The 13,019-nt window shown below is 41.8% G+C and overlaps 1 protein-coding gene across 4 annotated transcripts in view; it reads left to right on the top strand.

Annotated features, from left to right (window-relative positions):
• The window catches only part of sesn1 (sestrin 1), a 108,437-nt gene that overhangs the window by 22,336 nt on the left and 73,082 nt on the right, over positions 1–13,019 (top strand). Inside the window, exon 1 of one of the 4 annotated variants that reach the window (XM_078542554.1) lies at positions 5,810–5,930. The exons of the other annotated variants lie outside the window; for them this stretch is intronic. Coding sequence (XP_078398680.1) covers positions 5,868–5,930 — 63 coding nt within the window. The 5' untranslated portion in view covers positions 5,810–5,867. Of the gene's footprint in view, positions 1–5,809; positions 5,931–13,019 lie in introns of those variants that run through there. 4 annotated transcript variants of the gene reach the window in all.

Here is a 13,019-nt window from a genome sequence, read left to right as displayed (position 1 = left end):
CTAACTTTAAGAGGCAAATGAGGTTGTGGTAAATTTATAATAACGTGGTTGGAACCTGTCAAAAAGTTCAGAGAGGAATGTGACTTTGAGTGATGAATTATTTCACAATGTGCTCCTTGACCAGAAATTTTTGTAATAGCTGTTTAAAAACACTTGAGGGAGCTAAACTTCAATAACACTTGAGGGAACATTTGTGGCTTGAATCAGATGTTTGAAGGATATGACAACAACCCACAAATTGCAAGCGAAGCAAAAATGTAGGAATAAAAATTGTTTTGTTAAAGTTAAACTAATTGATCGAGAGGCTTCCACCTGTGTCAGAAAACTGGGAAAACTCAAATGGTACTAATTTGAAGTTACAGTTGCATTCTCTGACTATGATGCACTATTCCCCTGGACCTCTCTGCAGTTTTTGACATGCTTGACCAAAGCATCCTCCTCCAATACCCTTCCTCAGTTAGCCATTTCAGTTCTGCAGTAGATACCCTTTTTTGGGCTCAGCATTGTCAGCCGCTTCTTTAATCAGATCTCGAGTCCCTTGTGATTGAGAGTTGATCTTGACCTTTCTGGTCATATGATATGATCAGAGACTTGCAACAGTTGACGCTGCTTATTGAGAGTCTGGGATACTATGAAATTTCTTTTGCCTTCCAAAAGGTAAACAGTTGTAAACCAAGAAATTGGTTTATTTTACACAACACAAGAAACGGTTTTCAGTGAAGTTTTCATATTATTTTGCATAACATAGTGACATTCTTTGTTATTTTCTATTTCTTTTAACAGGTTAAATTCACTTCACAAAATAGTCATCCTTAAAACTAGGTGGCTGTAATTTTAGGAAAGGATAGTTCTCTCTCCGTCTGTGTTCCTCAATTCAAATTTGCCTGAGACTGCCACTGCCTTCTCCAAATCAATCAGATCACAATTCAATATGCTGACCTATCTTTGTGTCAAGGATTGGTGAGGTAAAGTGCCAGTCAAAAACCATGTTGTTCTTAGTGTGCTCGCTGGCAGCCAGATTGACTGCACAGTTAAATTGGATTACCTGGAAAAACTCAGCAGGTCTGGCAGCATTGGCGGAGAAGAAATCAGTTAACGTTTCGAGCCTTCATGGCCCTTCGGCAGAACTGAAGCATAGTTAGGAGAAGGGAGAAATATAAACTGGTTTAAGGGGGGGGGGGGGGGGGAGAGACGTTGAGGGTATGGTGATTGTGGAGATGAGCAGATAATCAAAAGATGTCACAGACAAAAGGGTCAAAGAGGTGTTGAAGGTGGTGATATTTGTCTAAGAAAAGTGCTAATGAAGAATGGAAGACAGGATATTCAAAGTACAGCTCTAGTGGGGGTGGGGTGGACAGACTAACAAGGTTTTAGTTTTAGATTTAAAAATAATGGAAATAGGTGGGGAAAGAAGAATCTATATAAATTATTGAAAAAAAGGGGGGGGGGAAACGGGGTGGGGATGGGGGGAAGGGGAGTTTAAGGTCTAAAGTTGTTGAATTCAATATTCAGCCCGGAAGGCTGTAAAGTGCCTAGTCGGAAGATGAGGTGCTGTTCCTCCAGTTTGCGTTGGGCTTCACTGGAACAATGCAGCAAGCCAAGGACAGACATGTGGGCAAGAGAACAGGGTGGAGTGTTAAAATGGCAAGCGACAGGGACACTCCACCCTGTTCTCTTGCCCACATGTCTGTCCTTGGCTTGCTGCATTGTTCCAGTGAAGCCCAACGCAAACTGGAGGAACAGCACCTCATCTTCCGACTAGGCACTTTACAGCCTTCCGGGCTGAATATTGAATTCAACAACTTTAGATCTTAAACTCCCCTTCCCCCCATCCCCACCCCGTTTCCCCCCCCCTTTTTTTCAATAATTTATATAGATTCTTCTTTCCCTATCCATTTCCATTATTTTTAAATCTAAAACTAAAACCTTGTTAGTCTGTCCACCCCACCCTCACTAGAGCCGTACTTTGAATATCCTGTCTTCCATTCTTAATTAGCACTTTTCTTAGACAAATATCACCACCTTCAACACCTCTTTGACCCTTTTGTCTGTGACATCTTTTGATTATCTGCTCATCTCCACAATCACCACACCCTCAACGTCTCTCCCCCCCCCCCCCCTTAAACCAGTTTATATTTCTCCCTTCTCCTAACTATGCTTCAGTTGTGCCGAAGGGCCATGAAGGCTCGAAACGTTAACTGATTTCTTCTCCGCCAATGCTGCCAGACCTGCTGAGTTTTTCCAGGTAATTCTGTTTTTGTTTTGGATTTCCAGCATCCGCAGTAGCTTTTAGTTTTTTGCACAGTTAAATTGCCTGATGTGTTCTTTACAAGGTACTCTTTCTAATATTACATCTTGGAGATAGTTTATATGTACTAATGAACCCCAGTGTCTTAAACTGCCACAGCAGGCGGTCTTTATCAGCATTTCCCTTAAGGAGCTACCCTTTGTGCACCAAATTTAACTTCATAGCATCTTGATCTAATTTAACCTGAAATCCCTCTTGGGTTAATTAGGCAAAAATCTTGTGACTTTATAGGTGCATGTACAGCTAATTTACGATGCTAAATTTCAGGTAAACTATGATGAATCATATTTAGCTAGAAACTTGCTAATCAAATGTTGATAAAAGTGTCAGATAACATTTTGAATTTAAAAAGGGCAAAAAATGTACCAAAACAACTATTCCAGAATCATAAGGCAACAGGGAAAAAAAAAGCAACCCAGTAAACTTAATCCATTTTGGGCACAATCTGAATTATCACCAACGGAAAAACTTTGTACTGCAAAAAATCTTTTTGTTGTCTTAAGTACCTGCTTCCCCCTTGAATTGCTGTGATTACAATATTTCTTTTCTACATTGATCCCAAATATATTTAACCTTGCGCATGTTGCTGTTAGAGTAGTGGAATGTGAGTTCACAGTCAAGTGGTGAGTTCCCAGTTTAATTGATGGGGTGAGGGAGGCATGGAAAGGGATTAGGTGCTTCATTATAGGGAGGTAAATTGGGAGGCAAGAATTCTGAGTTGCTGTTGTGCATCTTAATAGGATGGCAGTATGGGTTGCCTGAAGATCTGCAAACAGATAGCCTAGTCAAATAACTGGGCAAGCAATGACATATTTTGGGACACCTAAGGAGGGCAAGAAGACAAACAGAGACTATAAACAGTTACCCTCTGAGAAACATGTAATTAAGGATTCTGTCACTTTTCTTCACAAACTACTGGTGATCTTGTTGAATGCACTTTGATTTGTCTGTTTGCCTAAATTACATATTTATGTATTGTGAAAGTATTTTGCCGTGTTAGCAGATTTGAAAAGTATAATATCAATGGAGTTGTTTTCTTTGCTGTAAAATAACTGCCTGCTTGTCGTCTTTTTTTCCCGTGGTGATTTAGACCTGGAATGCTGTGGCGATCTAATTTGGCTTCAGCACATAGGAAAGCTTTGTGGTCACTTGTTATGAACAGCGAATGAAATGTGCAAGTGAAACAAAAAAAAAAGTTCTCTGATTTTGAACAGAGTGTTCCTTGAGACTGTTTATGGTTCACTATCAGAATAAGTGACCACTTGACTTGATCCTTGGGGGCCCAAGTGCTCAAAATATTAATGGTTGCAGGGTGTTTTTATTTGTGAATTTGAACTGCACAAATTAGTTTGTTTTTCTCTTCTTTTAAATCTTGGAAGTCTGAGGAAGGAAGTGTTTATGCCAAAACTAATACTCGTGACCATTTCAGTGAGTGAGTATAATTATTTTGATATCATCAACTACTGTCTGTTTCCCCAGATACTTAATTGTCAGGTAAAGACTAGGCATGAAGTTAGGAAAAAATTTTAAAAATTCATTCATGAGATGTGGGCACCGCTGGCTAGGTCAGCATTTATTGCCCGTCCCTAATTGCCCTTGTTCAGAGGGCATTTAAGAGCCAACCACATTGCTGTGGGTCTGGAGTCACACGTAGGCCGGATCAGGTAAGGACGGCAGGTTTGACATTAGTGAACTAGATGGGTTTTTACGACAATGGTTTCAAAGAACAAAGAACAAAGATAAGTACAGCACAGGAACAGGCCCTTCGGCCCTCCAAGCCTGCGCCGATCATATTGCCCGTTAACTAAAACATTTTGCACTTACGTGGTCATCATCAGACTTTCAATTCCAGAGTTTTTATTGAATTCAAATTTCATCATCTGCCATGGTAGGATTCAAACCTAGGTCCCCAGAGCATTACCCTGGGTCTCTGGAATACCAGTCCAGCGGCAATACCACTATGCCACTGCCTGACCATGACCTGTTACTAAACAGTGTCAGTTAAAACTGAGAACTCCAGTTTTATTTAGTGCAATGATATTGAACCCTGGTTTAGGAAGGCTGCAATGCAATTTTAAAAAAGTGAAATGTGCCATACCAGGCTGCCTTTAAATGGGTTGCATAATTTTTCTTTCCCCCTGCCAGAGCAGCCATTTTGTAATGTTATTGACGTTGAAGTCAAGGCTCATCACCTCAATCAAAGTGTTTATTAAAGGACATTTTCAAGAATACCACAATATGCTCCACAAAATAGTGTGCAGAGGTGGGGTTATGGTGGGGGAGCGGACAATGTTTTAAAATTTTATTCTTGGGATATGGACAATGCTAGCAAATCTGTACAGCACATTGCCCATCCCTGGTTGTTCTTGAGAAGGTGGTGATGTACTGTTACTTGAACTACTTCAGTCTTTTTGAACTTACCTTCATCTTGCTATTTGGCAAGAGTTCTCAGATTTGGACTTAGTGACAGTGAAGGAATAGAAGTCAGGTATATGAGTTGGAGGTGATGGCATTCCCAATGCCTCTTACCCTTGCCCTTCTGGGTGATTGAGGTCACTGGTTAGGATATATTGTTGAAGCTTTGAGTTGCTGCAGCGTATGTTGTAGAAATGGTGGTAGATGGGCTGCCAATCAAGAGGCCACTTGGTCATGAATGGTGTCTTGCTTTTCGAGTGTTATTGCAGCTGCACCCATCCAGCCAAGTGGAGGGTATTCATCACACTTTTGACCTGTGCCTTGTAGTGGAAATGCTTCGGGGAATTGGGTGATAAACCACTTTCTATAGAATACTCAGCCATGTATTGTCACAGCCCTATGTAGCTGATTCAGTTGAGTTTTTGGTTTCTCGTAACTCCCAGGATGTTGATGGTGTGCGAATTTGATGGTAGTAACGCCATGGGTTGTCAAAGGCAGGTGGTTAGACTCTCTTGTTGGAGATGGGCATTGGCACTTGCTTAGCACGAATGTTACAAATCTCATCCCTGAGCAGTTGACAAGTTTGTCAGGCATCCCCCGTAGACAGAGTTTAAAAACGATATGGTTGAGAAATTCTAATTTTTGTTTTGTCGACATTTTCTCTCTCAATATTTCCTGGCATCGATGAAATTGCAGTGACCCCAATGAGCCAGGGTTGTAATATAAATCATGTACTTTTATATAATTTTGCCATTAAATAAGTGAGGCTAAGTTAGTTCCGTATTCTTGATCTACAATCAGTTTAATTCTGTGCAGTTTCATAGATCATCAGTTCATTTGTGTGTACTGCACCCGTGTAAACTGCTATAAAATCCAATCCTCATGATATGCTGCTGGGCTTTTTTTTACTGCTTCAGCTGTGTACAAACTAGCTGGGTGGAGATGGTATGGTTGGATTGGATAGCTGAAGGGTCACACATGAGCTGACCTTATCTCAATAACAGCCATTAATCACCAGTTCTATGTTGAAATGGAGAAAACAACTGGTGTTATGCAATACTAACTCTGGTTTGGAGCTGCAGCAGGGCCTCAAATAACTGTTATTGGCTGATTCTGCCACACGCCCTGGAATTTGTTTCTTAGAATGCAATGGTTTCTATGCATCGGTAGATCATCTCCCAATTTAGTAACAAGTGTGTGGAACAATGTAAGCATTTAACTTAAATGCCAGTTTATTTGCTCAAAACTAAATTCTTAGTAATTTCCAAACTTTATAATGTGCGTGCAATTAAATCTAATTGTTATCGTTGAAGTTTATGCAATGGATGCAAAAGTCAGTCACATTCCTAGAAATGACTTTGTTCTAATCAAGAATAATAGCTTGCACTGGCAAAGATTTAGGAAAATTAACTTTTATTTGTCTCCAAGTAGTATTTATTGGGGGAAAAGTTGCTTCTATAATTTTCCTTGCACTCTGGAAATGGCAGCATACACATGACTAGTCTTACTTTTGGAGAGAGCAAGGATGTAAAATGTGTTTTTAATTTTATGTTCACATAATTAGGATTTGCTCCTCCAGGAGGAAAGGGAAATCACAAAATTCATGCCAATTTTGGTTAGATGATCACTTTCCCTGTTACACTTCTAATATTACTTCCTGGATGATTCTGAATTTTTTCCCCCACTTCAACCTGCGTTTTGAACTGTGGTTTGCAGACATGAGAAATTTTCAAATTTGTTTCTTTATGCTGCACATTAGTGCCATTAGAGAATTCTAGTAGTTTTGTCCATTCCAATAAGTTTATTGCATTTAGAAGATATTTATGCCAATTTCATGTTGTCATATTGCTGCTGAAGTCTACTTAGGGTGGACTAGTTTTCTGTAGAATATTGGGAACTTTCTAGACAACTATATTTGCTTAATATTAAGACAACACAGTTAAAGCTCCCAATATCCTACAGAAATGACCTAGCTCTAACTTTAAGATTCTGGCCTTCACCAGAGCAAATAGTTTCTTGCAAACTACCCTTCAAAGTGCTTCACCTTCTGAAATATTGCGAGAAACTATTTTCTCTGATGAAGTCTAGAATCTTAGCTAGAGCTAGGCCGTTTGGGTGGTGATGTCAGTAAACAACAGTTCATATGAAGGGAAGTGACAATAGGAAGCTTCTCCCCCCCCTGCTCCTGCTAAAGCTGTTGTTGTAAGGTAAATTCAAAACTGAGATTGATTTTTTTTTTTGTTTGGCAAGAGTGCTGAGGGATGTGGAACCAAGGGAGATAGATGAAGTTAAGGTACAGATGATCTAATCGAATGGTAGACTGTACTTTAGTGACAGGTCACTCCTGTTCCTAAGCTTGTTCCTTCCTTAGGCCTTCTCCAAATTCAGCAGAAGGGCTAGTTATAGTCATCTCTATAATTAGGGAGGGGGCAGAGATGTAGTGGAAGGGGTGGGAAATCAGTGGAATTCCTCATCTGCAGGATGGTCTCTTGGGCAATTAGAAATCTTGAACTGTTTTTCAAGATGGATCAAATTTCAGAAGGGAACATTTTAAAAGGTATACATTCTCTGAGCCAAGTTCTGTGCTTATGAGGTGATGGCATCTAACTGTCAGGGCTCTCTGAGCCTCCTGCAGTGTTAGTCACAAATGATCAGCTGATCAATTTTGACTTCCAGCGTGAGGCATCCAAACATCAAGTCGGGTCTGTTTTTGACCACATTAATGACCCAATATCCTAATCTGGTTTGCATGAATGAGGCTTGATAAATCTCAAATTAGGTGGGTCGCTTTTGGCTTTCCCTGAAACTTAATGCATTAGTGATTAGATGTAGACAAATGCCATGTTTTGAGTGTGCATTGGCAGGAACGTTTGAGGCTCAGAGCAAGAGAAGCCAGTATAGCATTGTTGTTCACATATAATGCATCAAGTGCACTGCCTGAAGTATTGATGGTAATATGGCTCCAATGCATGTCTTTGGCCTGATTTATCCAGTGACCTCACATTGGACCCTAGGTGTTGGCAAAACATTGTTGTAGCTTTAGGCTACCTCTTTCAGTATAAGACTGAGACAGATAAGGACAGTTGAAGTTTGGTCATTATACACATTTTCATAGCAAATTTTTTCTATTACCTTTGTAACTTTTGGTGTGAAGAGCAGAACACAAATTCCTAAGGCTGCCTGTACTCTGAGCTGCAAGCTTTATTTTTAATCTGTTACTTTTATATCCTCCCCATACTGAATTGCCAAAACTTTTACATGGCGCTCCAACTGTAATCTAAGGTCTTGTACAAGTTTAACATTACTAACTTATTTTTGAATTCTATATTAAAATTAAAGTGGACTGCAACATGCTGTTTTAATACCTCTTCCTTCCTTCCTCTACCTGCTGAGCCATATGGTCCTCAGCTGTTAGCTATGCTGTTCACAAATCCACCATAGGTGCTGGGTGTCTGTTCTTTGTATAATGCAGTCAGTCAACAGCATTGTTTAGCATTATATTTGCATATTGCTGCAAATCACACTTGGTAATATAAAGCAGTGGTGAAGTTGAGGCAAATAGATTCTGTCTCATGAGAAGAAAGTAAGAGGTTAAAAGAGCAAGTTTTGTAGTACAACTGCACAGGGATGTTTATCCAAACCTGCTTCAGTTTGTATTTCTGTAAATATTTGAGGTATTTTTAATGCTAGAGTTGCAAAAACTTAATCTAATACAAATGGCCAGGCTAGTAGGTATTTACAGTTTGTTTCACCCATACAAATTAAAACCATACTGCTGGGAAACCATAATGAGAATCTTTTAGAAATATCATCAATAATATATATTTTATTAATTGTACTTTAAAGGAGAATGTTTCCAAATATGTAGCTGCCTAAGCAGGTAGAAACATAAAACTATAAGTAACTAACTGTCTTGATCCAAACATCATTAGCTAATTGATGGAAGATTGTTGACTATAAGATGAAAATGGGGATGTTTACTGGTTGTGCAGAGTTCAATTCCATTTGCAACTCGTCAGATAATGAGGCAGTCCATGCCTGCATGCAGCAAGACCTGGATAAGATTCAGGCTTGGGCTGATGATTAGTGAAAGAAAGAAAAACTGGCGTTACAGCAAATGAAAGACTTTTGAAGTGCAGTTACTGTTGAAATATAGGAAATGCAACAATCAAGTGGCAAGCTTCCACAAACAGCAACGTGATAATGACCAGATTATCTGTTTGTGATTTTGATTAAGAATGACATATAGGCCGAGGCATTGGGAATAACTCTTCTGTTCCTCCATGAAATAGTGCCATGTCACCTTTATGCAACCATACGAATCAGGAGCAGGAGTAGGCCACTCGGCCCCTTGAGTCTGCTCTGCCATTCAATAAGATCACGCCTGATCTGATTGTTACCTCCACTCCACCTTTCTGCTTAATCCCAATAACCTTACACCCCCTTGTTAATCAAGAATCTACCTAGCTCTGCCTTAAGGGTATTCAAAAACTCTGCTTCAACTGCCTTTTCATAGTCTCATAGACAGAAGGAGGCCATTTGGCCCATTGTGTCCGCACCAGCCAACAAAGATCTGACTACACTAATCTCATTTTCCAGCGCTTGGCCCATAGCCCTGGAGGCATGGCAACACAAGTGAATATCTAAATACTTCCTAAGTGTTACGAGAGTTTCTGACTCAACCACCCTTTCAGGCAGCGAATTCCAGACTCCCACCACCCTCTGGTTGAAAAAGTTTTGCCTCAACTCCCCTCTTAGCTTCCTACCTCTTACCTTAAATCTATGCCCCCTGGTTATTGACCCCCATACCAATGGAAAAAGTGCCTTCCTATCCACCCTATCTATGCCCCATATAATCTTATACACCTCCATCAGGTTCCCTCTCAGCCTTCGCTGCTCCAAGGAAAACAACCCCAGCCTATCCAATCTTTCATCATAGCTCAGCCCCTCCAGCCCCAGGCAGCATCCTGGTAAATCTCCTCTGCACCCTCTCCAGTGCAATCACATCCTTCCTATGATGTGATGACCAGAACTGCATGCAGTATCTCATCTTAGTAAAATTAGCCTTTCCCCAGTTTAGAACTTTTATTCCCAGCCCAACCTCATCCTTTTCCATAACTATCTTAAATCTAACTCTCAAGTCTCGGTCATAGCTATGACATCATACTCCCATGTGCCTATCTGTGCCCTCAGCTTGTCTGTCTTATTCCTCAGGCTCCTTGCATTAAAATATATTCTGTTTAGCCTTGCTAAACTCACTACTTTCTTATCTAGCCTCTGTTTCCTCTGCCTTCCAGACTTGCTCACTAACGTTTTAACTTCTAATTCCATCTCAGCTTCTCTCCCTTCTGAACTACTTTTCAGGATCCCATCCTCCTGCCAATTTAGTTAAAATCTGCCCCAACAGCATTCGCAAACCTCCCCAGGAGGATGTTGGTCCTGTTCCTGTTCAGATGTAATCCGTCCTTTTGAGGAAGAGTTCCAAAGACTCATGACGCTGTCTTAAATGAGCGATCCCTTATTTTTAGAGCATGACCCCCTAGTTCTAGATTCTCCCACAAGAGGAAACATTCTCTTGTGCTTGCACACGAGTAGGGGAGAGACCTCATCCTGAGTGAGACACGGCCAGAGTGAGTGTGGGTATTGTCAATTTGGTGCATAGGGGAAGAGGTGCTCTTTGCATTTTTCTTTGCTATCCAACTTCTTAAATCTTCAGAGAGTGGTCTTGCCCTGTTGCAGCAGTAGAGGCTACAAGGGAAAGGAATCACTGCTAAGTATTGGGCAAGGTTGAGTAAGTATCTACTACTTTTATCGCTTATAGTTTCAGGTGTTTTTGTGGTTTATAGTTTGTATATTCTGTAGTAACAAGGATTAGGAAAGAAGGGCCCTAGAGTAATTGATTTAAAAGGTTTAATTTAAAGGGATGTCATGGCAGGAGAGCTCAAAGCCGTGGTGTGCCCCTTGTGCTCCATGTGGGAAGCTGGGAACATTTCCAGTGCCCAGGACCAGCGTGTGTGCAGGAAGTGTGTCCAGCTGCAGCTCCTGGAAGCTCGGGTTTCAGAGCTGGAACGGTGGCTGGGGACACTGTGGAGCATCCGCGAGTCTGAGAGCATCGTGGATAGCACGTTTAGAGAGGTGGTCACACCGCAGCTGAAGGGACTTGAGGAAGGAAGGGAATGGGTGACCACCAGGCAGTCCAAGAGAAACAGGCAGGTAGTTCAGGGGTCCCCTGGGGTCCCGCGCGCAAATCGTTATTCCATTTTGGAGGCTGATGGAGGCTGGTTCCACCAGGGAGTGCAGATAGAGCCAAGCTTCTGGCACCATAAGCAGCCTGTCTCTACAGGAGGGGAGGAAGAGAGGAAGAGCAATAGTAATAGTGGATTCTATAGTCAGGGGAACAGATAGGCGCTACTGTGGCCGTCAACGTGACTCCAGGATGGTGTGTTGCCTTCCTGGTGCCAGGGTCCGGAATGTCACTGAACGGCTGCAGGGCATCCTGAAGGGGGAGGGTGATAAGGCATAGGAAGGGGGAAGGTGATAGGTAGAAAGAGGGATGAGGTCTTGCATCAAGAATTCAGGGAGTTAGGCAGTAGACTAAAAAGCAGGACCTCTCGGCTTGGTAATCTCTGGATTACTCCCAGTGCTACGTGTTAGCAAGCTCAGAAATAGGAGAATAGCACAGATGAATATGTGGCTTAAGAGGGAGGGTTTTAGATTCCTGGATCACTAGGATCGTTTCTGGGGAAGGTGGGACCCATACAAGTGGGACGGTCTACATCTGAACCAGAGCGGGACTAACGTCCTTGTGGGCGGGTTTGCTAGTGCTGTTGGAAGGAGTTTAAACTAATTCAGCAGGGGGAAGGGACACAGAATGTTAGCAGAAGAGGGACGCATCATAATACAGTAAAACAATCAAGTCAGAGGGAGTACAGCTGCATTAAGTTTCAAGGGAATAAGGCAAGACTGGCTGGCCTCTACTTTAATGCCAGGAGTATTACAGGCAAAACAGATGAGTTAAGGGTGAGGATTGACATGTGGAATTGTGATATAGTAGCCATCACTGAGACATGGTTGAGGGAGGGGCAGGATTGGCAGCTCAGGATATAGAATCTTCAGGCGAGACAAGGGAGGGGGTAAAAGAGGAGGAGGCATTGCATTATTAGTTAAGGAGTCAGTTACTGCAGTAAGGAGAGATGATACCTTGGAGGGGGCATCGAATGAAGCTTTGTGGGTAGAGCTTAGGAATAAAAAAGGGGTAGCCATATTGTTAGGTGTTTATTATAGACCCCCAGATAGTCAGCGGGAAATTGAGGAGCAAATATGTGCACAATTTGCGGAGGTGTGTAAAAACAATAATAATAGGGTAATTATATTAAGTGATTTCAACTTTCCCAACATTAATTGGGATAGGCATAGTGTTAAGAGCTTGGATGGAGTAGATTTCTTGAAATGTGTACAACAGAACTTTTTAGGTCAATATGGAGAGGGTCCAACAAGGGATGGTGCATTGCTGGACCTAATTCTGGGGAATGAAGCCGGACAGGTGACTGAGATGGTGGTTTGGGAGCATTTTAGTGATAGCGCCCACAACATGCTACAATTTAAGTTTGTTATGGACGAAGAAATAGACAAGCTGCATAAAAATGTTTTGGATTGGGGGAGAGTGGATTTTAGTAAAATAAGGCAGGATCTGGCCAAGGTAGACTGGGAACAGCTAACTGTGGGGAAATCTACAGAGGAGCAGTGGGGGGTGTTCAGAAAGGAAATGGGGAGGGTACAGGCTCAACATGTTCCCTCTTGGAAGGAGTAACATGCCCAGAGAACCATGGATGTCCAGGGATATTCAGGATACGATGAGAAAGAAAAGAGAGGCTTGTAGCAGGTACAACGGAAGTAAATCAGCGGAGGCATTAGTGGAGTACAGAAAGTTTAGGGTGGAGCTTAAGAAAACAATTAGGAGAGCAAAGAGGGGATATGAGAAAGCTCTGGCTGGTAAAAGTAGGGAAAATCCCAAGATATTCTATAACTATATCAATGGGAAGAGGATAACCAGGGAAAGAGTAGAGCCCATTAGGGACCAAGGGGGCAATCTATGGGTGGAGCCAGAGGACATCGGTAGAGTGTTGAATGAATACTTCTCATCCGTCTTCACCCAAGAGAATGAGGATGAAGGTATCGAACTCTGGGAGAGAGACTGCGAGGTTCTTGAGCAAATTGATATAGGGAGTGACAAGGTATTGGAGGTGCTGGCAGGCTTAAAAGTGGACAAATCTCCAGGTCTGGATGATTTATGACC

Source organism: Cetorhinus maximus, chromosome 5 (assembly GCF_964194155.1).
Source record: "Cetorhinus maximus chromosome 5, sCetMax3.hap1.1, whole genome shotgun sequence".
NCBI classification, from domain to species: Eukaryota; Metazoa; Chordata; class Chondrichthyes; order Lamniformes; family Cetorhinidae; genus Cetorhinus; species Cetorhinus maximus.
The sequence above is the reverse complement of the archived record's forward strand: the minus strand, read 5'-3'. Positions and strand labels throughout refer to the sequence as shown.